The 24,600-nt window shown below is 49.5% G+C and overlaps 3 protein-coding genes across 3 annotated transcripts in view; all 3 read left to right on the plus strand.

Moving 5' to 3' along the window:
* The first annotated feature begins 2,530 nt into the window (after positions 1 to 2,530).
* Positions 2,531 to 24,600, plus strand: part of BTF3L4 (basic transcription factor 3 like 4) — a 33,870-nt gene continuing 11,800 nt past the window's right edge. The window contains exons 1-2 of the mRNA XM_089684485.1: positions 2,531 to 2,628; positions 16,959 to 17,019. Coding sequence (XP_089540611.1) covers positions 16,966 to 17,019 — 54 coding nt within the window. The 5' untranslated portion in view covers positions 2,531 to 2,628; positions 16,959 to 16,965. The remainder of the gene's footprint in view (positions 2,629 to 16,958; positions 17,020 to 24,600) is intronic.
* LOC149456858 (uncharacterized) lies at positions 20,235 to 22,364 on the plus strand. Its single transcript, XM_089684484.1, has one exon. It carries the CDS (start codon positions 21,256 to 21,258, stop codon positions 22,339 to 22,341), a length of 1,086 nt encoding a protein of 361 aa, XP_089540610.1. The 5' UTR covers positions 20,235 to 21,255; the 3' UTR covers positions 22,342 to 22,364.
* On the plus strand, positions 22,364 to 24,388 carry LOC149456859 (uncharacterized). Its single transcript, XM_089684483.1, has one exon. The coding sequence runs from the start codon at positions 22,697 to 22,699 to the stop codon at positions 24,239 to 24,241; it is 1,545 nt and encodes a 514-aa protein (XP_089540609.1). The 5' UTR covers positions 22,364 to 22,696; the 3' UTR covers positions 24,242 to 24,388.

A 24,600-nucleotide genomic window follows, 5' to 3' on the forward strand; every position in this document is an offset into this window, starting at 1 on the left:
TCCATGTGAAAAGCCCCCTGCTGATCCCCCCTCATGGATCCCCTGCTGAATGGAGCGGCTCCATGTAAAAGAGCCCTAAGCTCATGGATCCCCTGCTGATCCCCCCTCATGGATCCCCTGCCAAATGGAGCAGCTCCACGTGAAACAGCCCTAAGCTCATGGATCCCCTGCTGAATGGAGCGGCTCCATGTGAAACAGCCCTAAGCTCATGGATCCCCTGCTGATCCCTGTTCATGGATCCTCTGCTGAATGGAGTGGAGTGGCTCCATGTGAAAGAGACCTAAGCACCAAACACTTTCAACATGGTAACATGTGGAACAACATGCACATTCCCACACAACATGTTATCATGTCATGATGACAGTAATTGTAAATGACACCCCAACACACTAAGGCACATGTGGCCGTCCAACTATTGTGTGTCCCTTCTGGTCCAGTTGAAAGTGATAGTAAAGTCCAAATTTTTATTTATACCTACAGGTGAGCCTATGACAAGGAACACCATTTAGGAGATAGTTACTTTATTAGCAGCCGGTGACGTCAGTGGCCCATATGCACTGCATTCTCAATAGACAGCATGTTAATAGTTAAAGTGTTACTAAACCCACAACAGTAAAATCGGTCTGTATATGCAGTAATGCATGCTTGTTATGCTCACTGTGGAACCTAAGGGGTTAATCCTCTCTATTGTCTAAAAAGTCTGTTTGATCCTGTCTTCTCTGCCCCTCCTCTTGTTCAAATGTCATCATCTTATCTCCTGATCAGACTGAACCGTAGCCACAAGTACATGCTCAGTTTAGTGTGTATTGCTAGGTTTTTTTTTTCTTGGGAGAGTGCATGTGATCAGCACAGGGCCAATCAGCACTGTCCAGACAGAGGGTCAGGGGTTCTGCATCCTCCTAGAGCAGAAAGAAAACTCCTCCTACAAGCTTTAACCAGTGCTCTGCTGAAGTCACAAGACTGCTCTAACTGCTGATGAGAAAAGGTATTTAGCAGTTTATATTTACTATAATAATTGCATTTCCATGTTCTGTGTACCGTGAGAGACCAGATATAGTTAATGCAGGGTCCGGGGAGACCAGATATAGTGAATGCAGGGTCCGGGGAGACCAGATATAGTGAATGCAGGGTCCGGGGAGACCGCCGGGCGTTGTGAGCCGGGGAGACCGGATATAGTGAATGCAGGGTCCAGGGAGACCAGATATAGTGAATGCAGGGTCCGGGGAGACCAGATATAGCGAATGCAGGGTCCAGGGAGACCGGATATAGTGAGTGCAGGGTCTGGGGAGACCAGATATAGTGAGTGCAGGGTCCGGGGAGACCAGATATAGTGAATGCAGGGTCCGGGGAGACCGGATATCGTGAATGCAGGGGCCGGGGAGACCAGATATAGTGAAGGCAGGGTCTTGGGAGACCAGATATAGTGAATGCAGGGTCCGGGGAGACCAGATATAGTGAGTGCAGGGTCCGGGGAGACCGGATATAGTTAAGGCAGGGTCTTGGAATACCAGATATAGTGAATGCAGGGTCCGGGGAGACCAGATATAGTGAAGGCAGGGTCTTGGGAGACCAGATATAGTGAATGCAGGGTCTGGGGAGACCAGATATAGTGAATGCAGGGTCCGGGGAGACCGCCGGGCGTCGTGAGGCGGAAGTGGAAGCAGGTACCTGTCGAAACCAGATATTCGCTCCCCCCCCCCCCAAAATGTGCCAAATGTGGCAGTGGAGGGAGGCGGAGCTTCCACTTTTGGGTGGACCTCCGCATTAAGGCATGAACGTGTATAAACATGTCTGCAATACGCAGTGTACTGGTTTTATAAGCAGGTTTTCTCCTGTCAGCAGAAAAGGCACTCAGAGGTGCTGAGCAGACACCTGGTATGTATGAGGCCTGACCTCTTATCACTGACAGTGGAAGTAAAACAAATATTTGGGGTTGACACCAAAACTGTCATAGAGGTTATATCTTCCCATGGTGACAACAGTTCTGGTGATACTGGGGGATTCCCTCACTTTAGAGGGATTTCCTCTCACTTCCTGTTTGGCTCTGAGACAGGAAGTGAAATCTCACTTCCTGTTTGGCTATGAGCAGGGGTGGACTGACAACTTATGGGGCCCCCGGGCAATAGGGGATCATGGGGCCCCTGTGTCCTCACCCACACCCAAAAAAGCCTATGAAACAGCCAATGAAAGGTACCAGAGGCATCTCATGGGGCCCCCTAATGACCCCGGGCCCTAGGGCAATGCCCGAGTGCTCGAATGGTCAGTCCGCCCCTGGCTATCAGACAGGAAGTGAAGGGAAATCTCCCCAATGGGACAAGACTGCCAGGTGAGGGATGATTGTTCCTTTCCTCTGTCCAGAATAAATAAAGGTGCTGGCTGTAGTTCTCCGTTAATGGAGCGCGCAGTGACATGGGAGTGGAGAGATTTCTGGCTCACAATGATGTACTTTATTGTCACGACGTCACCGTACTGCGACCTCTTCCCTATTAATATGCCCAGCACACACTCCCGGGCAGCGCCATACGGTTGTTGTCAGGCTCCGCCCCCCGATTGCATCACGCCGTGAGGTCCCGCCTCTCTGCCATTTTTCGCCATCTTGATTACCTCGTGTTGGAGCGGAGCTGTTTGGTGAGGGTTCCTTTGTGGCGGGTGAACGGTGGGTGGCGGGCAGTGTGCGGGGCTGTTTCCCCGGTGAGGGGAGGGGGGCGGACAGTGTGCGGGGCTGGCAGTGTCCCGGCCGAAGGGGCCGCACTCTCTGTTGTCGGTGTCCGGGAAGCGCGGGGCTCCCTGGGAAATCCTCCCATTGTAGGCCTCGTCCTGTCTGCTGGATCTTGTGGTTCCCCCTCGGCCGGTGCTGTCCCGGCCCAGTCACCGGGGGCTCTGATGTCCGGTATAGGCCGGGGACGGAGGAGGTGACCCGGAGCGGTCTATAGATCTGGATGCATCCCCCCTCCCCCGGCTGTCTGTGCGAGACCGGCCCGGAGTGTCCGCGCTGGAGGTCACCATGGGGAGGGGACTACATCGCTATAGAATGGGGGGTCCGTAGCCCAGGGAGAGGGGAGGAAGCGAGCCGCAGTCGGGGGAGGGGTGCAGCGATTCACATGGGGTTGTGGGGAAATGGGGTTGCAGAGATCCACATTTGAGGGGGGGGGGGTGCAGAGATCCACATTTGAGGGGGGGGGGTGCAGAGATCCACATTTGAGGGGGGGGGTGCAGAGATCCACATTTGAGGGGGGGGGGGGGTGCAGAGATCCACATTTGAGGGGGGGGGGGGGTGCAGAGATCCACATTTGAGGGGGGGGGGTGCAGAGATCCACATTTGAGGGGGGGTGCAGAGATCCACATTTGAGGGGGGGGGGGTGCAGAGATCCACATTTGAGGGGGGGTGCAGAGATCCACATTTGAGGGGGGGGGGGGTGCAGAGATCCACATTTGAGGGGGGGGGTGCAGAGATCCACATTTGAGGGGGGGGGTGCAGAGATCCACATTTGAGGGGGGGGGGTGCAGAGATCCACATTTGAGGGGGGGGGGGTGCAGAGATCCACATTTGAGGGGGGGGGTGCAGAGATCCACATTTGAGGGGGGGGGGGTGCAGAGATCCACATTTGAGGGGGGGGGGGTGCAGAGATCCACATTTGGGGGGGGGGGGGTGCAGAGATCCACATTTGAGGGGGGGGGGGTGCAGAGATCCACATTTGAGGGGGGGGGGGTGCAGAGATCCACATTTGAGGGGGGGGGGGAGAGATCCACATTTGAGGGGGGGGGGGTGCAGAGATCCACATTTGAGGGGGGGGGGTGCAGAGATCCACATTTGAGGGGGGGGGGGTGCAGAGATCCACATTTGAGGGGGGGGTGCAGAGATCCACATTTGAGGGGGGGGGTGCAGAGATCCACATTTGAGGGGGGGGGGGGTGCAGAGATCCACATTTGAGGGGGGGGGGGGTGCAGAGATCCACATTTGAGGGGGGGGGGGGTGCAGAGATCCACATTTGAGGGGGGGGGGTGCAGAGATCCACATTTGAGGGGGGGGGGGTGCAGAGATCCACATTTGAGGGGGGGGTGCAGAGATCCACATTTGAGGGGGGGGTGCAGAGATCCACATTTGAGGGGGGGGTGCAGAGATCCACATTTGAGGGGGGGGGTGCAGAGATCCACATTTGAGGGGGGGGTGCAGAGATCCACATTGGGGGGGGGGGTGCAGAGATCCACATTGGGGGGGGGGGGTGCAGAGATCCACATTGGGGGGGGGGGGTGCAGAGATCCACATTGGGGGGGGGGGGTGCAGAGATCCACATTGGGGGGGGGGGGTGCAGAGATCCACATTGGGGGGGGGGGGTGCAGAGATCCACATTGGGGGGGGGGGTGCAGAGATCCACATTGGGGGGGGGGGGTGCAGAGATCCACATTGGGGGGGGGGGGTGCAGAGATCCACATTTGGGGGGGGGTGCAGAGATCCACATTTGGGGGGGGGGGTGCAGAGATCCACATTTGGGGGGGGGGTGCAGAGATCCACATTTGGGGGGGGGGTGTGCAGAGATCCACATTTGGGGGGGGGGTGTGCAGAGATCCACATTTGAGGGGGGGGTGTGCAGAGATCCACATTTGAGGGGGGGGGGGGTGCAGAGATCCACATTTGGGGGGGGGGGGGGGGGTGCAGAGATCCACATTTGGGGGGGGGGGGTGCAGAGATCCACATTTGGGGGGGGGGGTGCAGAGATCCACATTTGAGGGGGGGGGGGTGCAGAGATCCACATTTGAGGGGGGGGGGGTGCAGAGATCCACATTTGAGGGGGGGGGGGTGCAGAGATCCACATTTGAGGGGGGGGGGTGCAGAGATCCACATTTGAGGGGGGGGGGTGCAGAGATCCACATTTGAGGGGGGGGGGTGCAGAGATCCACATTTGAGGGGGGGGGTGCAGAGATCCACATTTGAGGGGGGGGGGGGTGCAGAGATCCACATTTGAGGGGGGGGGGGTGCAGAGATCCACATTTGAGGGGGGGGGGGGTGCAGAGATCCACATTTGGGGGGGGGGGGGTGCAGAGATCCACATTTGAGGGGGGGGGGTGCAGAGATCCACATTTGAGGGGGGGTGCAGAGATCCACATTTGAGGGGGGGTGCAGAGATCCACATTTGAGGGGGGGGGGTGTGCAGAGATCCACATTTGAGGGGGGGGGGGTGCAGAGATCCACATTTGAGGGGGGGGGTGCAGAGATCCACATTTGAGGGGGGGGGGTTTAGGAGTCTACATTTGAGGAGGGGGCTGTAGGCATCTGGGAGAGTAAAAGATGGGAGTGTAGGGATCCAGGTGAATTGGGGGAGTGTAGACTAGAGAGCTATGCTTGAGGGGGGAGTGGGCTGACTCACACATGCGCGGTGCGGATTGAAGCTCAGGTTTCACAGCTAATTGATTCAGTGGTTCATGTCAGGTTTACATCAGGTTCAGGACAGGATTAGCTCAGGATTTTATCCTGTTCACACATTTGGTTTAGTAACAGTTCCCATAGAAGTCAATAGCCTGTAATCTGCACCTGAACCGGACCGCACTGCTCAGCAATCATACATGACTCTTTCAATCCTCACTGAATCCGCACTGCCAGTGCACCAGACATATGTGAACATGCACCATAGGAAGCAATGTTTTTTTTCACATGTCATACGGATTGGATGTGGTTCAAAATGCATCCAATCGCATATATGTGAACTGGCACTTAAATGGACTCTGTGATAAGAGAGGTGTGTGGCTGCCATTGCTGGCCCTCTTGAAACTACCAGATTTCTGGCTGTGCCTGCCTTCAGTGCTCTGTGGCAGACCAGGGACAAGCATGATGTAAAAGGGAAAATCAGAAAGCTTTGATTTCTGCATCCCTGCTTGTGCAGGACAGGTACTTAGAATCTCCGTGTTTACTGACCTATTTATTACTGCCTGGCTTCCTCTAAATCCTTATACTAAAGTGACTGTGTGACATCATCCTCCTCCTGACTAATGCACATATGTAACAGGCCAAGGTTGTGTGCATAGAGCAAACTCGCATCACATGGACCAGGGTGTCACCGGCAGCTGTCAGTCACTGCTTCTCATGTGACCCTTGTGAGAGCCAATCATAGTAGTTTTACCCCTGGTTCATATATATGCGGCCATGTTGGGCACGAGAGCCCATTCATTTGATTGGACTCCTGTGCCCTGTGATATGCAGAGAAGTTGTCCCTGCATTTCTGAAAACGCAGCCCGCACAGGATTCTCGGTTGCAGTTTCCAGTGCGTGCGGCGTGCCATTAGATGTAATGGCACCCGCCCGTGTGTCCGCATTTCTCTGTGCGGGTGGTGCAGCTGCGTAGATTTTCGTGCGGATCCACAGCGGCACCACCCGCACATATGTGAACCTAGCCTTAGGGCTCGGTCAGGACAGTTCTTTTGAGCTGCACAGCCTGGGCACACCACAACGCTGCCTTGGGTGCAGGTTGTAGTGCATCACCTAAAAATACAACCAATATTTCCACAACACGTCGGAGGTCAGCTGAAGTCACTGTTGGTCACCAATCTACTGAGATGGATAAAAGTGTAATTTCATCACACCACTAAAGCTAAGATAAAAAGTGAACATGGTCTTGTGTTCATACATCCGTGTGGCCTGGTGTGAATGAGCTCTAAATCTTCACACTTCAGCGATTTTCAGCTTTTTTTTTTTTTTTAAGCACGTTTTAGAAGCAATTTTCAAGTGTTTACATGTGTATTCATGCTTAAAGGGTAAGTTAACCTATGGGAACATGTTACACGTTCTGCCCATTTTTAGGGTGGAACATGTAACATGTTCTCATTCTTGCAGCATCTCCCTGTTCTGCTGCATCTAGTGACAGCTAGTGGGGGATCTTGTCCCCCTGCTAGCTGTTACTACAAAAAAAAAAACCCAGCTGTGCGGGGCTCCGCCCACCAACCCGTGTCATTCATTCACAGAGTTCCGTGAAGGGGAAGCTATAAGTCCTGACAGCCTTTGCGGCTGTCAGCTTGTAGTTTTCAATGAACTACCAGGGTGCTGTTGAGTGCTGTGGCAGTTCATGGTCTCTTCCTGTAAGTGTGTATCTGTCTGCCTGTACAAGTGCACAGATACAGGTCTGCAGGAGTCCTGCATGGCACCAGCGATCTGCTATCCAGGCTCCTAGTGTGAGGGGAAAAAAATGAGCATTTATTATTTTTTATTTACCTGCAAAAAGATGTGCATTTTTAAAGTGTTACTAAACCCACAACCGTAAAATCACTGTATCTAAAGCATGCTTGTTATACTTGCTGTTGAACCTAAGGGGTTAATCGTCTGCATTGTGTAAAAAAAAAAAAAAAAAAAAAGCCGTTTGATCCTGACTTCTCTGATCCTCCCCTTCCGATGTCCCCCTCCTATCTCCCGATAAGACGTGTGAGGGTCGCACTGCACATGCTCAGTTTGGTGTGTATTGCTAGAGGGTTTTTTTCTTGGGAGTTTTTTTTTTCTTGGGAGAGTGCAGGTGATCAGCACAGGGCCAATCAGCTCTGTCCAGACAGAGGTCAGGGGTTCTGCATCCTCCTAGAGCAGAATACAAACTCCTACAAGCTTTAACCATTGCTTTGCTAAACACTGGTAGAAGTCACAAGACTGCTCTAACTGCTGATGAGAAAAGGTATTTAGCAGTTTATATTTACTAAAATAATTGCATTTCCCTGTTCTGTGGGAGACCAGATATAGTGAATGCAGGGTCCGGGGAGACCAGATATAGTGAATGCAGGGTCCGGGGAGACCAGATATAGTGAATGCAGGGTCCGGGGAGACCAGATATAGTGAATGCAGGGTCCGGGGAGACCAGATATAGTGAATGCAGGGTCCGGGGAGACCAGATATAGTGAATGCAGGGTCCGGGGAGACCAGATATAGTGAATGCAGGGTCCGGGGAGACCAGATATAGTGAATGCAGGGTCCGGGGAGACCAGATATAGTGAATGCAGGGTCCGGGGAGACCAGATATAGTGAATGCAGGGTCCGGGGAGACCAGATATAGTGAATGCAGGGTCCGGGGAGACCAGATATAGTGAATGCAGGGTCCGGGGAGACCAGATATAGTGAATGCAGGGTCCGGGGAGACCAGATATAGTGAATGCAGGGTCCGGGGAGACCAGATATAGTGAATGCAGGGTCCGGGGAGACCAGATATAGTGAATGCAGGGTCCGGGGAGACCAGATATAGTGAATGCAGGGTCCGGGGAGACCAGATATAGTGAATGCAGGGTCCGGGGAGACCAGATATAGTGAATGCAGGGTCCGGGGAGACCAGATATAGTGAATGCAGGGTCCGGGGAGACCAGATATAGTGAATGCAGGGTCCGGGGAGACCAGATATAGTGAATGCAGGGTCCGGGGAGACCAGATATAGTGAATGCAGGGTCCGGGGAGACCAGATATAGTGAATGCAGGGTCCGGGGAGACCAGATATAGTGAATGCAGGGTCCGGGGAGACCAGATATAGTGAATGCAGGGTCCGGGGAGACCAGATATAGTGAATGCAGGGTCCGGGGTTTAGCAATACTAAACCTTTTGCATTAGCCAGCTGAAAGCACTGGGGAGTGGAGGCTAGTTCGTACAGGTTAAAAAATGCCTATGAAAAAAAACCTGATTTGCACATTTTTGAGGAGTTCCCATTGAAGTCTGTGGGGCCAGAAATGTCCAAATCCATCCCAAAAGCAGCTTATGGAGGGACTGGCATTGAGCTACAGGTGACGGAACACTCGTGAACAGCCACCATTGACACACATGTGGTTTTGAGTTAAAAAAAAAAATGCTCAGATGTGACTGGGGCCTTGGTGTTTGCATGATTTCATTTACGTGTTCTGGTCATGTACAATGTTTGACTTTGCTGCCTGCTTCTATCTGCTCTAGTACACCCAACACAGAAGGATACACTTTCAAAAAGCTACATTTTATTTTCAACTGAATCCAAGGAGATTGGAGAATTAGTCACATGGCCACAAATGGATAATGTGTGAAGCTTTGTGAATAGAAAAGAAACAGGTTGTTAGAGTACATTGGGGGTTTGTTTTCCAGCAGCCCTTTTAGAATTGTACTGACCATATGATGACCTGTCAGTTGGAACGTGCTGATGAGGTGCTTCTATTTTTATCTGCCCTCCATGAAATACTACAATGGACGGAGCGCTGTACAGCAGAGGGAACATATCTTTGGTTTTGCTTCCAGCATTTTAGTATAATGAGGATATAGAAGTCAGTATTTATACCCTGGTCCATCCAGATCAACCGCCTTCTGAAGTTGTATCATTTTCATAGCCAAGTTTTTATATCCACTCTCTTGAGAAATGTCAGTTGTCTGCAGCATAATCATAGGTTAGTAAGGACAGTGGAACTATTATTTATTTATTACAGGTGCTTATATAGCGCCGTCAATTTACGCAGCGCTTTACATATATTCGACATTCACATCAGTCCCTAACCCTCAAGGGGTGTACAATCTAAGGTCCCTAACTTACATTCATACATACACCTACTAGGGCCAATTTAGACAGGAGCCAATTAACCTACCAGCATGTCTTTGGAGTGTAGGAGGAAACCAACGCAGTCACAGGGAGAACATGCAATCTCCAGGCAGGTGGTGCCGTGGTTGGAAACCAGCGACCCGGACCATTTAGCCACTGTGCTGCCCATACACTGCATCTGAACACCAAAAACTCTATTTATTTCATTTTTAATAATCAAAGCAAACTCCCCCATCCATTTCTCCATGCTTTGTTTTTCTGAGAAATCACTTAGAAAAACACCCCTAGCATTTCTGGTTGTTGCCATTTTGAGTAAGGGCAGGTTCATGTAGCAATTCCTGGAATCCATCTGCCCTTGGTTCAGGCATGCAGGCAGGAGGGTGTGCTTAACTGGGAAAACCCCTCTCCTCCTAAAGACTCCTGGGATGTTTAACATCCTTTTCGTAGGCATGGAATGTAGGCAGTGACTGAAGAAATGTAAAAAATAGAAGTAAATACGATGTACTTTCCTGTTTTAAACTATTTACTAATTAGCAGCATAAGGATTCAAAGTAGTCAATGTTGATTGAGAATGAAGTTCCACTTTAAAGGCTTTTTTCTTTTAATAACAAACACATCATGCTTACCTGCTCTCTGCAGTGGTTTTGCACAGAGCAGCCCAGATCCTTCTTGGGTCCCCTGCTAGCACTCCTGGCCCCTCATTGTCTGTTGTCCCCACAGCAAGCAGCTTGCTATGGGGGCACCTGCTGCACCATGTATCCATTCACACATGGAGCTGTGGCTTCTCCCAACCCCCTCTCATTCTCATTGGCTGCAATTGGCGGCAGCCAATGGCTTCTCGCTGCTGTCTCAGCCAATGAGAAGAGGGAGTCCTGGGGTTGCAGAGACTCCAGCACACATCGCTGGATTGAGAGGGAGCATTGGGGGAGGGGGGCTGGGGGAGCTGCTGCACTGAGGTTTTCTTACTTTCATGCATAAAGGTAAAAAACCTTAAGCCTTTACAACCACTTTAATAGCTCTTGGCTAGGATCACACCTGTATGTGTGCTTTTCAGGAATTTTTGGTGTGGTGTTCATGTGTTTTTGGAGGCCCACACAGCTCACTGATTTTGAAATGTGAGAGCAGCTGCGGGGTGAGAGGAACTGCTGATTGCCTGGCTATTTTGTTGATCTAAAGTGTTACCGAACACAAAATCAGTCTGTATATGCAGTAAAGCATGCTTGTTATACTCACTGTGGAACCTAAGGGGTTATCCTCTGCATTGTGTAAAAAGGCAGTTTGATCCTGTCTTCTCTGATTTTCCCCTTCTACCATTCCCAATCCATCTGCTGACAGAACAGAGCCTTTGGTGGCAAGCTGCACATGCTCAGTTTAGTGTGTACAGCCAGACAGGGGTGTCAAGCTGGCGGCCCTCCAGCTGTTGTGAAACTTCAAGTCCCATCATGCCTCTGTCTTTGGGAGTCATGCTTGTAACTGTCAATCTTGTAATACCTCTTGGCAATAGGTGGAGGGCCTGCCAGTTTGACACCCGTGGGCTAGAGAGTTTTTTTTTTTTTTCCCTTGGGATGTGATCAGCACAGCACCAATCAGCACTGTCCAGACAGAGGGTCAGGGGTCCTGCAGCCTCATAGGGCAATCGGGGGAGAATGAAAACTCCTACAAGCTTTAACGAGTGCTCTGCTGGACACTGATGGTGATCACAAGACTGGTCTAACTGCTGATCAGAAAGTATTTAGCAGTTTATATTTACTAAAATAATTTCTCATAGTACAGTTATTTTAGGGAGTAGCCATGGGGCCAGCCCTGTTATCTTCTAAGCCAGTCTTTGTCATGAGATTTCAAGATGTTGTTTGAGCAATTGCTGCCGCTCAGATAAGTAATCACTGTCACCAGTCTTTTCAGCTTTAAGAAGGGGGTTTCTTCCAACTGACCACATATGAAACCGCCTTCCCAGTGAGCATTGTGTCAATGAACTGTAAGGCGTAGATAAACGTAGTTATTGGCCAAATGAAAGCGCCTGTACTTAAAGTGAATCCAATTTTTTCCCCTAAAATTATGTTATGCTTGCTTTCCTCCTGTTGGTGATCCCCCACTGGCACTGTCTGTTCCTTCTACACCAGTTACCTAAGCAAGCTGGGGGTTCAGGTGTGTTTGTGCGCACCCCTGAGCTGGGCTTTGTGTTTCCATAGATGCACACAGCGTTGGCAAACCACGTCCCCCACTCCCTCCTCACAGAATGGCTCCTCCCCTCCACCATGCCCCCTATAGCAAGCTGCTTGCTATGGGGGCACTCGCACAGGCTCAACCCTGTGGCGCACTCTGTGTGTCCATGGACTCCGAGCATGTCTCGGCACCCACCCCTGCCCCTCTGATCTCTCCTCACAGGCTGTGATTGACAGCAGCAGGAATGACTTCTGGTGTTGTCTCTGTCCAGTGAGGGGAGAGAGGGTGGAGAGCCCCGCTGCTCTCAGGCAAAGCGCTGGTTCGAGATCAGGCTTAGGTGAGGGGGCTGGGGGGGGTACATACAAGAGGTTTTTTTACTTTAATACAGATGCATTTTTTGTTTTGGTTTTTTTTTTTTTTCTCCTTTAAGTATACCTAGACCTGCACTTTTATTTTATTTTTTTCTGACTGTGACATTGCTTGTCGTTATTGGTTAACTGCTGTGTATCACTTAGTTTTGCTAGAACAGGTGGGAAGACACCAAGGCTCCATTTACACTAAGGCGTTTCAAAACGTGGGTGGAATCGCAAATCTGCCTGCGATTTGAAAACGCGCTGTGAAAATGTCAAAACGTACGATCGTGTGTTTAGGTGCCAGTCATTTTAAAAAAAAAAATGCTGTTTTTTGCTTGCAAACGTGCCGCAATTGCGCCAAGAAAATGTGTTGTGCGTCCCATGATTTTATTTGCGCACTTGCGGCATGTTTGTTGCATGGAAAAATGAAGAGTGGTTGCAGAAAAAAACACAGTTCGTTTTCAAATCGTGGACAGAATCGCAGCGATTCCACCCATGATTTGAAAAAACTGTGTGAATGGAGCCTTAGTCACTGGTCACACCGCTGTGATTTGTGTGTGATGTCTGACTTTATTGCACCTTGTGAAGATTTTTTAACGATTTTCTTGTCATTTGCATTGCGGTTTCCATTAATGTTCTATGGATGTGAAATCGCAGTAAACTGCAGAAAAAGTAATGCAAGAACTACTTTAGAAATCGCACTGCAGCAAATCGAACATGTTAAGACACTGACATTCACATTCATTAGATGCAATTTCAATTCGCAAATTGCACCTGTATGACCGGGCACTTAGGGTCACTTGGGGAGGGTCATGCTTGGCTTTGCTAGACCTGAATATTTTGTCTAGGTCAGTGGTTCTTAACCTTGTTGGAGGTACTGAACCCCACCAGTTTCATATGTGCATTCACCGAACCCTTCTTAATTGGAAAAATAAAATATGATTTTTAAAATTCAAAACATAGGTATATATTTAGGTATATATTTATACATAGGTGCACAAAATGAACAAAACCATTAAGAAAAAAGAACAAAACCATTAAAACATGATTTTTCACACAAAAACAAAAACATAATAATGAATATTTACTGCACGAATCATATGAGTCGGGTGTGGGTCTTCACCTCCGCCGAACCCGCAAGACTGATTCACCGAACCCCTGGGGTTCGATCGAACCCAGGTTAAGAACCACTGCTCTAGGTAGTGAAGATAGGAAATGAATAACAGCCGGGGTTAGCAGACACCTTTTCATATTTTTGCTCCTCACATGTTCCATTTAAAGTAGGAATTCCGGGCAAGGATGAATCCAATAAAATAATGCCACCCTCTCAGCTGATCATGTTGGGTTTTTTTAGGGTACGGTTTGAAACCGATTACTACACTCCATGGTTTTGCGACTGCCAGCTGTTCATTCCTTCATTCTTCAGTGCTAGGTGAGCACTTTTCTGTCACCATCTACACAGCAAGACAAGCAGAGGCCGAACTTCTCTCTGCCAGTGTATATTCGGTTTTCGATCGTTGCTAGAAAAACTAATAGTGTATTCTTCCTCAGCTGAGAAGGGCACAATTTTAAGGGCTCATGTACACGGGACCTTTGGAAAACTATTCTGACTGCTGGAAAACGTAGGTTAAAAACCGTCAGTTTAGCTGCGTTTGCATACTGCATTTATGAGCATTTACGTTTAGAAGCGTTTTTAATAGATATCCTCAGGAGACCCTCCCAAATGCCCAGAATGCACTGAAAAATAGTAATTAACTATTTCAGACATTTTTGAGAGAAATAGAGTAGATGCAGAGAGAGCAGTATGTGTTGAGATGACCTGTCTTTTCTGGTTGTATTCACTATGGATCCCATCATGAGCATAATGAAGCACGTTCTACCATTTTGTTTCCTTCGCAAAAGCTGGAACTGACTGCGCTGGTGTACCGGGTCCATTTGAATACATGGAAAACGCTTTGCATGCATTTTTGATGAAGAAAAAAGGCTCTGGACAGCATCTGGATGTGGACCTGTCAAAAAACGCGTCCAAACGCAAATGGTTGTAAACGCAGCTAACGGCGTTTACAAGCTTTTGGTGTTTGAAGTGCCGGTAAAATCTACTCCTGAATGGAATTTTGGTGCGTTCAAGGAAATGACTGTAAACGTGTACATGGACACCTAGGAAAACAGAGTTCAGGGGCTGCTGAAAAAAGCGCTCAATAGCTTCTGAACGTCAGTTTAGCAGCTGTAGTGTTCATGAGCCCTAAAGATTTCCCTATACTTTCTAAAATCTGTAGCAAAATTCGTTTTGTTTGATGTAACAATTTGTTTGCTAGTATTAACTTATGAGTCCTATGAATAGTTTGAGTTGATGAGAAATAAATGGAATGTTTTACTGTATCCAGGCCCCTCCACCCAGTATATTTGGCAGAGAAAAACGTTTTTAGCACAAATAATGGTTCTTGTGTCTGACATGCAAGTCTGTTGCCTTAGGGTTCCATGTACACGGGACGTTTGGCAAACACTTCTGAACGATGGAAACTGACTGCTGGAAAATGTAGGTTAAAAAATCTGTTTAGCCGCGTTTGCGTTTACAAGCGTTTTTTAAAGAAAAATCAGGAGACCTTCCAAAATGCCCAGAATGCACTGAAAAACAGTAAAAAATTAACTGTTTCAGATATTTTGAGAGAAATAGAGAGCAGAAGCAGAGAGAGCAGTATGTGTTGAGATGACCTGTCTTTTCTGGTTGTATTCACTATGGATCCCATCATGAGCATAATGCGGCACGTTCTACCATTTTTTTTCCTTCATGTAAAACCTGGAACTGACTGCGCTGGTGTACCGGTCCATTTGAATACATGGAAAATGCTTTGCATGCATTTCTGATAATGAAAAAAGCTCTGGACAGCATCTGGATATGGAACAGTTAAAAAAACGCTTCTAGATGCAAGCGCTTATAAACGCAGTTGGCCGCGTTTACAAGCGTTTGGCGTTTGAAACGCTGATAAAATCTACTCCTGAACGCAAGTTTGGTGCGTTCAAAAAAAATGACTGTAAACAACGATGTGTACATGGACACATAGGAGAACATTAGGGAGAGTTCAGGGGCTGCTGGGGAAAAAAAAAAACCGCTGAACAGCTACTGAATGTCAGTTTTCAGCTGCAGTGTACATGAGCCCTTAGTTAACTTGTCTGATAATTTTAGTTATTCAATATGTACAATAGAAATGACAGTTTTAATCTGGTCACTGTGGCCAACACAAAGATTGCACTTTAACCACAAGCCTACTGGGCACTTATACCTCCTTCCTGCCCAGGCCAATTTCCAGCTTTTAGTGCTGTTGCGCTTTGAATGACAATTGCGCGGTCATGCAACACTGTACCCATATGAAATTTTTATCATTTTTTTGTGACATCTTTATTTTGGTGGTATTTAATCAACTCTGGGTTTATTTTTTCTTAAACCAAAAACCACTGAAAATGTAAAAAAAAAATGTAAAAAAAAAAAGTTTTTTCTTAGTTTTTTGTTATAAAATTTTGTAAATAAGTGATTTTTATCCTTCACTGTTGTGCGCTAATGAGGCTGCAGCGATGGGCACTGATAGGCTGCACTGGTAGGTGGCACTGATGGGCATTGACAGGCATCACTGGGCACTGGTGGGTGGCACTGATGAGCACTGACAGGTGGCACTGCTGGGGATACACTGATAATCGGTGCTCTGTGATCAGTGTACATGTCCCCTCCGTGGCATGCCGATTACCAGCTCTCCTCTGCTCTGTCAGCGTGACAGCTCGAAAGGAGAGAAATGCCGATAACCGGCATTTCCCTATTTACATGTGATCAGCTGTGATTGGACACAGCTGATCACATGACTGAGCCGACATATTCGGCTCTTTCCGTGGATCGGTGATCTGCTGTGTCCGAGGGACACAGCGCACCGCCAATCGCCGTGCTCCAGGAGCCACGCATGCGCGGTTAGAATGGGAGGACGTCATATGACGTCCTCCCAAAACGAGATTACCACCTTGCGTCCGTCATTTTACTATATGGCTTGCGGGAGGTGGTTAGTGATCCTGCCTTAACTGAAGAACACCTTGTGAAGAATAAAGCTCTATCAGTGCCATTTTAGCGGCTGCTTTGTTAAAATGCCGCTGCTTTGCTTCCCTCTGGCTGCTTCAGGTATTCGAGCGGTTGGATGGCACGAATACTGCTTTCCCTTGATGTGCGCTGTGGTTACTTCTGTAGTGACATATAAGACAATTGGTGGAAGCGCCAGGTTTAGCGGGGGAGCAGGTATTCTGCACACGTTACGGGTGGGCAGGGACAGAAGCGGTGGTGTTTTAACAAGTGGGCCTCTGAAAAGGTAAGTATAGGATCTCCGCTTTTAGTAAAAGTTACCATGTGGGTGACGGTGTCACTTGAAGAATTTTTATTAATTTGATCTTTTGATTAGTGTGAGTTGCTTTGCTTGAGGCAGAACTTGTTTCAGGCTCCATGCATACTGCCTTAAAAAAATCCGGTGCCCTTGGCAAAATGCTAATTTTGAGCGTTTAGGAGCATTTAGCAAAACGTTTTTTTTTTTTTTCTCTGCCTTTAAATGCTGAGCTTAAAATGCCTCTAGACTACTTAATGGGCATGGTCACATACTGTAAACTGCCAGTAAATGGGACAAAAATGTTTCCTGGGCTTCCTCTGGTGCAAGGCTTAGCGTGGATTTTACCTCTTTAAAGAATCACGTTTTCACGTACTGAAAAATGTGGGAATAGGAAGTCTTTTGAAAATGAGACCTTGATTTTATTGCTTTGTCCTGAAGATTATTTCAACATGGGATGCAATATTACACTGTCATTTAGAATCTGTCTTACTTGGCTGTCAACTTTGATTTTTTTTTTTTTTTTCTACAATCTATTTTGTGTTTCAGAAAGAATATAAAAAAAAATTTGTTTGTTTTTAGGTCCATTATGAATCAGGAAAAACTAGCAAAACTTCAGGCTCAGGTCCGGATAGGTGGTAAGGTTAGTACTTTTTCTGCTTTGTGTACTTGATCATATAAATTCTTGGTTTGCTCATTAGATTTTGATGGTTCAACTGACACCAAAGAAAATTTGTATTGCGAGGAATTAGAAGTACCTTTTTATGCTGGCTTTATCTGTTTTCTTCCTGTCTTGGTTACACCATCACACACAGAGAATGTCACTGGTACAAGATGCATTAATTATCCCATTTTACATATAGACAGTGGTATTCAAACTGGATTTTAATCACTGATATCATGAAAAGAGGGTAATAGACTTGCAGATGATCCTTAAAATATCCAGTTTTCTACTAAAGAGGAACTTACAATAGACTTAATGGTTGTCAGCACTGTATGTAGCATGTTGTGGCAAGAGGATGGGAACTTCCTCTCCTGCTGCTCGAACAAAATCAAGTTGGGCTGAGCACTGCTCAACCATTCACATTTTGAATGAATATAAAGCTTTCTCTGATTGGATGAGGCAGGCTAATGATGTCATGATCTCAGCCAATTAGAGGAAACTTGTGTTCATTCAGAAAATACAACACTTCCTGTGAATGCATGATAAGCTCTCAGCCCAACTTGATTTTGTTCCAGGAGTGGGACAGATAATATACCATATACAGTTGCAAGAAAAAGTATGTGAACCCCTTGGGATTACATGGAGTTTTGCATGAATTGGGCATAAAATGTGCTCTGAATCTCATCTAAGTCACAACAATAGAGGAACACAGTCTGCTGAACATAATACTACACAAACATTAAATGTTGCCATGGTTTAATTGCACATAACATGTAAACATTCACAGTGCAGGGAGGAAAAAGTATGTGAACCTTTGGACTTAATAACTGGTTGACCCTCCTTTGGCAGCAATAACCTCAACCAAACATTTCCTGTAGTTGCAGATCAGACCTGCACAACGATCTGGAGTAATTTTGGACCACTCCTCTTCACAAAACTGTTTCAGTGTAGCAATATTCTTGGGATGTCTGGTGTGAATCGCTCTCTTAAGGTCATGCCACAGCATTTCAATCGGGTTGAGGTCAGGACTCTGACTGGGCCACTCCAGAAGGCGTATTCTGTGCTGTTGCAGCCATTGTTTTGTTGAATGACTTGTATGCTTTGGGTCATTGTCCTGTTGCATCACCCATCCTCTGCGGAGCTTCAGTTGGCGGACAGATGGTCATAAGTTTTCCTGCAAAAATGTCTTGATAAACTCTGGAATTCATTTTCCCATCAATGACAACAATCAGTCCAGGCCCTAAGGCAGCAAAGCAGCCCCAAACCATGATGCTCCCTCTGCCATGTTTTACAGTGGGGATGAGGTTTTGATGTTGGTGTGCTGTGCCTTTTTTTTTTTTCTCCACACATCGTGTTGTGCGTTCTTCCCAAACAACTCAATCTTGGTTTCATCTGTCCACGGTATATTTTGCCAGTAGTGCTGTGGAACATCCGGGTGCTCTTTTGCAAACTTCAAACGTGCTGCAATATTCTTTTTGGACAGCAATGGCTTCCTCCGTGGTGTCTTCCCATGTACTCCATTCTTGTTAAATGTTTTCCTTATTGTAGATGTGTCAACAAAAATGTTATCATGTGCCAGAGATTTCTGTAGGTCTTTAGCTGACACTCTGGGATTCTTCTTTACCTCATGCAGCATTCTGCTCTGTGCTCTTGCAGTCATTTTTACAGGACGACCACGCCTAGGGAGAGTAGCAACAGTGCTAAACTTTCTCCATTTGTAGACAGTCTGTCTTACCGTGGACACATGAACATCAAGGCTTTTGGACATACTTTTGTAACCCTTTCCAGCTTCATGCAAGTCAACAATTCTTGATCGTAGGTCTTCTGAGAGCTCTTTTCTGCAAGGCATGGTTCCCATCAGACAGTCTTTCTTGAAACCAGTAAACCCAAAACAGGTGTGTGTTTTTTAAGGGCAGGACAGCTGTCGGCAACACATCCAATATCATCACACTGATTGGAGTCAAGGTTGGCTCACTCCTGGCTCCAATTAGCTCTGGGAGAAGTCATTAAGCTAGGGCCTCACATACTTTTTCCTCCCTGCACTGTGAATGTTTACATGTTATGTGCAATTAAACCATGGCAACATCTAATGTTTGTGTAGTATTATGTTCAGCAGACTGTTTTTCTATTGTTGTGACTTAGATGACGTTCAGAGCACATTTTATGCCCAATTCATGCAAAACTCCACGTAATCCCAAGGGGTTCACATACTTTTTCTTGCAACTGTATAGCTAAGCATACATACAGTAAATAAAGCCGCTGCTTTTGTTAGTGAAGCTAATAGTTTGTTTGGACCGGCTTGGTTCAGTCGCTTTAAAGCAACAATATACAGTTGGGCTTTTACCCCCGGTTCACATCTATGCGGCCGTGCGGGCCGCGCTTTGCACGAGAGCCCATTCATTTGAATGGACTCCCGTGACATGCAGGGAAAGAAGTCCCTGTACTTCTTTGGAAAACGCAGCCAGGACGGGAACCTCAGTTCCCAGTACGGTTGCGTTTTCCAGTGCAGGCGGCGTGCCATTAGATGTAATGGCACCCCCCCCGTGTGTCCGCATTTCTCTGCGAATTTTCGTGCGGATCCGTATCGGCACCACCCGCACAGATGTGAACCTAGGGTAAAGGATAGGTTCACCTTTAACCATCTCCCGTCCGGCCGTTGTATGTAAACGGCCAGACGGTGGCACTGCAGGGTCGGGTGGCCGTTTATAAACTGCCTCCCCACACCCTGCTTGTGCGCGCAGCACCACGATCCAGTGCCCGTTGTGTCCTCCCGGACACAGTGAAACACCGATCGTCGGACGGGACCTCTGTATGAGGTCCCGATCGTGATCACTGATTGGCCAATCAGTGATCACATGCAAAGTAGTAAGCAAGATGTCACTTCTGACATCATTGCTTACTACATGTGAAATCTGTGAATGATCAGAGGTCACATGGTACAAGGCTATTCAACACAGCCTTGTACCATGTGACAAGCTGTGACCAATCACAGCTCACTCAGTTCTCAATGGCTGCAAGAATGAAGACAGAGAGAGAGAGAGAGAGAAATGGGTATATGGGTGTAAAAGCAATCAGTGTAAAAAAAAATATTCATCACCCCCCACAAGTAGTACAGTGCCACTATGGTGACACTGTACTGCTAGGGTGACAGTATGTAAAAATAATTTTTGGTTATAAACTAATTTGGCTTTTTTTCCCCTACCGTCTTTCAGGCCAGCACTCTGAGAGACCTCGGCTCCTCCCCATCTGAGGAAACACCTCCACCTACAATAAAAAAGCTCCACTCCCCTCAGACCTCAGTTCAGGTGTTTCCTCCGGTGGGGAGACACGAGGAGGCGCAGGGCAGACGGTAGGGGAGCCGAGGGCCGGATAGCCGGCTGAGAGGCCCGACGCAGCCGGGAGTGAAGGCCGGAGTGTCCGGCTGCACATCCTCCTTGGGCAGGCTGCGGGCAGTGGGAGTGCATCCCGGGGGACGGGACGAAGCACTTGCCTGCTCTTCGCCCCCCGACCCTCTCCGGCGAGGGGGGGCGTCGGGGTGTGCCGTGGTGAGGTCTGGGGAGGATCGGGGGGAGTTCCGCTCCTTCCCATGCTGGCGGTCGGAGGACTTTGCCGGGCCGGACGTCGGGAGACGGCGATTTCCGGCGGAAGGGGCGGGGCTTCGCCCAGGGCTGCGACTTCCGCTTCCGGTCGCGGCCCTCACACCACGGCGGCGCGAAATTCAAAAGGCGGTGCGGTGCTCAGCGGTCTGGGGGACAGACCAGCGCCAGGCGACCACCCTCCGGTACGGAATGTCGGAGGCACCGGGACCAGGAGATGCCAGCACCAGCCAGTCACAGGTAAGGTGCCTCAGTGGAGGCCTCCCCTACCTGTTGGCCCCTAGCAGTGGGAGATAGAGCAAGGGGTGTGCGGATTGCAGGCCCTTTTTTGCTCTGTCAGGAAGGAGCAGGGGGGGGGGTGTTTAGTGTTGGACTGATTAGGCTTCCCTCCTCCCCCCCTTTCTTTTGTGTCTTTCAGGGCAAGGTCCGAGCTAAGCTTAGGCACCAGGAGCCCAAGCGGAGATGCCCTTCCTGTAAGGAAGTCTTGAAAGAATCTTGGCGTAAGGTTCTTTGTGGCCCATGTATACAGGGGTTGGTGAGGGAGGAGAAGCCGGAACAGGGGGACCTAGCCAGGTCAGTGAAGGAGTTGGCTACCACCTTCGACTCTTTCAAATCCCTCATGGAGAGGTTTGCCCTCCCATTGCCTACACTTCCCCCCCCCCAGGTAGCTACGGTGAGTCGTCGGGAACCCCTTGTGACCGGGGAGGAACCAGTAGGGGACTCCCAGTCTGAGGAGGAATCGGCGGGGGAGGGTCCCTCGGAGGAAGGGAGGGGCCCCTCCCGGTACAAATTGACTCTAGAGGAGGTAGATGAGCTCCTGGGGGCTATATACGAAACCTTAGACATTAAGGAGGAGGTTAAGGCCTTGTCTCTCCACGACCAAATGTATCAAGGGTTAGAGGAGCACCAGCACAGGATATTTCCTGTGCATGACATTTTGGTGGACACCATTAAGAAGGAATGGCAGGACCCGGAAAGGAAGCCGTTCTTCTCTAAGGCGCTGAGAAGGAGATTTCCGTTTTCAGAAGACCCAGAGGCGGTCTGGAACAAGAGCCCTAGACTAGACGCCGCCTTTTCCCAAACGACCAGGAGAACTGACCTGGCGTTTGAGGACATGGGGGTCTTACCAGACTTATTGGACAGAAGGGCGGAGTCTCTCCTTAGGAAGGCCTGGGACTCGACACTGTACAACCTGAAGCCGGCCATGGCTACGACAGTGGTAGCCAGAAATTTAGAGTACTGGCTCACGCAATTGCAGGCCCATATTGTGGCAGACTCTCCCAAGGAGAAGATCTTGACCTCTTTTGAGACCCTTTTGCAAGGAGTTGGGTATATTGCGGACGCTTCCGCAGAGTCGGTGAGGTTAGGGGCCAGGTCTGCAGCCCTGACCAATTCAGCCAGAAGGGCGCTGTGGCTTAAAACGTGGCAGGGGGACATCACTTCAAAAGTTAGGTTGTGCGGCATCCCCCTCACAGGGGACTGTTTGTTCGGCCCGGGATTGGAGGAATTGTTGGACCGGACAGCTGATAGGAAGAAGTCCTTCCCTCTCAAAAGGAAATTACAGGAGGGGGGGTCACGGAAGGCCCGCCCGGCAAAAAGGCTGAACCTGCGACCGCCTGGTCAGGGCAGGTCTGCTGGACAGAGAGGTAGGGGAAGAGGGGGTGCGATTTTTCGCCCTCCTGAGCAGCCCCAAAAACCAAGATGACTTGGTTCCTCCTGTGGGGGGAAGATTGGCGGCATTCCTCCCACAGTGGGAAGCCGTGGTCACCAGCCCCTTCATTTTGGATGTCATCCGAAGGGGTTACCAGTTGGAATTTCTAAGGCCGCCACCCGAGACTTTTCTGGTGACGACCCGTCCAAGGGATCCGGCAAAGGACGCGGCTCTGGTGGGCGCTTTGGAGATCCTAGAGTCCCAGGGGGCCATCTCCCGGGTTCCGGTAGAGGAACGAGGGAAGGGAGTTTATTCCCATGTGTTTGTGGTTCAAAAGCCGTCGGGGGCGTTCAGACTGATTTTGAACCTGAAACCCCTAAACAGGTCAGTACGTTACCGGAGGTTCCGCATGGACTCCATTTTTACAATCAGGTCCCTAATACCACCAGGGGCATTCATGGCGTCCATAGACTTAAAAGACGCCTATCTACACGTGCCCGTGGCGGAAGCCTCTCAGAGGTTCCTCAGGTTGGCAGTGGGGGGGGAGGAAGGAATTCGACATTGGCAGTTCAGGGCTCTTCCATTCGGCCTTTCCTCCTCGCCAAGAGTATTCACCAAGGTTCTGGCGGAGGCACTGATTTCTATTCGCTTGAGGGGGATTTCAGTGGTAGCCTACCTGGACGATTTGCTGCTTTTCGCAGACTCAGAGGCTCACTTACGGCAAGACCTGGTTATAGTGAGAGGCCATCTAGAAAGCTTGGGGTGGATTTTGAATCTGGAGAAGTCCTGCCTGGTACCTTCTCAGAGAGTGATTTACTTGGGCTACGCTCTAGATTCGGTAGACCAGAAGACCAGCCTGACTTTGGAAAAGATCACCAAGTTGGAAGCCGGGGTCAGATTACTACAGGGGAGCGGGTCGATATCCATACGGCAGGCCATGTCGGTTCTTGGATTACTGACCGCGTCCATTCCGGCAGTTCAGTGGGCAGGTCTGCATATGCGTCCCCTCCAGTTGTGGATCCTGAGGGTTTGGGACAGGAGGGGTCACTCCCTAGAACGCAGGGTCCTGGTTCCCCCCAGTGTGAAGAGGTCTCTATGGTGGTGGAGGAGGTCGTCCAGCATAACACAGGGGCTGTTGTGGTGCTTTCCGATATCCACGGAGGTCACTACGGATGCCAGCGCCAGGGGCTGGGGAGCCCACCTGGGGAATTTGGTGACTCAGGGGGAATGGTCCTTGGGGCAGAGGGCCCAATCCTCGAATTGGAAGGAATTGAGGGCAGTGTGGGAGGCTCTGCACTCCTTCCAGGTGGGGGTCACGGGCCAGCACGTGCGTGTCCTAACGGACAATGCCACGGCAGTGGCTTATATAAACAGGCAGGGAGGGACGAGGAGCAAAGCCCTCGGAGCCTTAGCGGCGACACTGTTGTCCTGGGCGGAGGTGCACTTGGCGTCCCTGTCTGCGATACACTTAAAAGGGGAGCTGAACCAGAAGGCAGACTTCCTGAGCAGGACTCGGCTCAGGGAGTCGGAATGGGCCTTGAACCCCAATGTCTTTCAGGAGATTGTGCGGAGGTGGGGATCCCCGGAGGTGGACCTTTTTGCCTCCGGGAGGAACAACAAGGTCCCAAATTTCTTCTCTCTATCCCGCTGGGACGGGTCCAGAGCGGTGGACGCATTAGGTCAGAGGTGGGACTACCGGCTTTGTTACGCCTTTCCCCCGGTTCCTTTGCTCCCCCTGGTCCTGAGAAAATTCAGGACGGAGGGGACCTCGTTAATCCTGATAGCTCCCTTCTGGCCGCGGCGGGCGTGGTTTGCGACCCTAAGATGTTTGGCCTCTCGTCCACCCTGGGAGCTGCCACCAAGAGAGGATTTGTTAACACAGGGGCCGGTTCTTTGCCACAGCGTGGGAAGATTACGGTTAACAGCCTGGTTTCTGAGCAACAGCTCCTCTTAGAGAAGGGGTTCTCGCCTAAGGTAGTGGCGACATTACTGGCCAGTAGGAAGGAGGAGACCCAGGCCATTTATGGTAGGGTCTGGGGTTGCTTTTCAGCCTGGTGTGACCGGACGGCCGTGGCAACCCATAGTTTGGTTTCCGTGTTGGAATTCCTGCAGGCGGGAGCGGACAAGGGATTGTCTGTCAGCACGCTCAAGGGCCAGGTCTCGGCCCTCAGTGTGTTCCTAGAGACGCCCCTGGCCAGGGAGGCATTGGTGAGTAGGTTTTTCAAAGCTCTGGTGAGGCAGAGGCCTCCGAGGTCCAGACCGTTTCCAGTGTGGGATTTGGCCAAGGTGCTCGAGGGGATGACTGGGGCTCCG

The sequence above is a fragment of the Staurois parvus genome, unplaced genomic scaffold (genome assembly GCF_062004578.1).
Source record: "Staurois parvus isolate SC_StPar_1 unplaced genomic scaffold, SC_StPar_1.0 ptg000347l, whole genome shotgun sequence".
Classification (NCBI taxonomy): Eukaryota; Metazoa; Chordata; class Amphibia; order Anura; family Ranidae; genus Staurois; species Staurois parvus.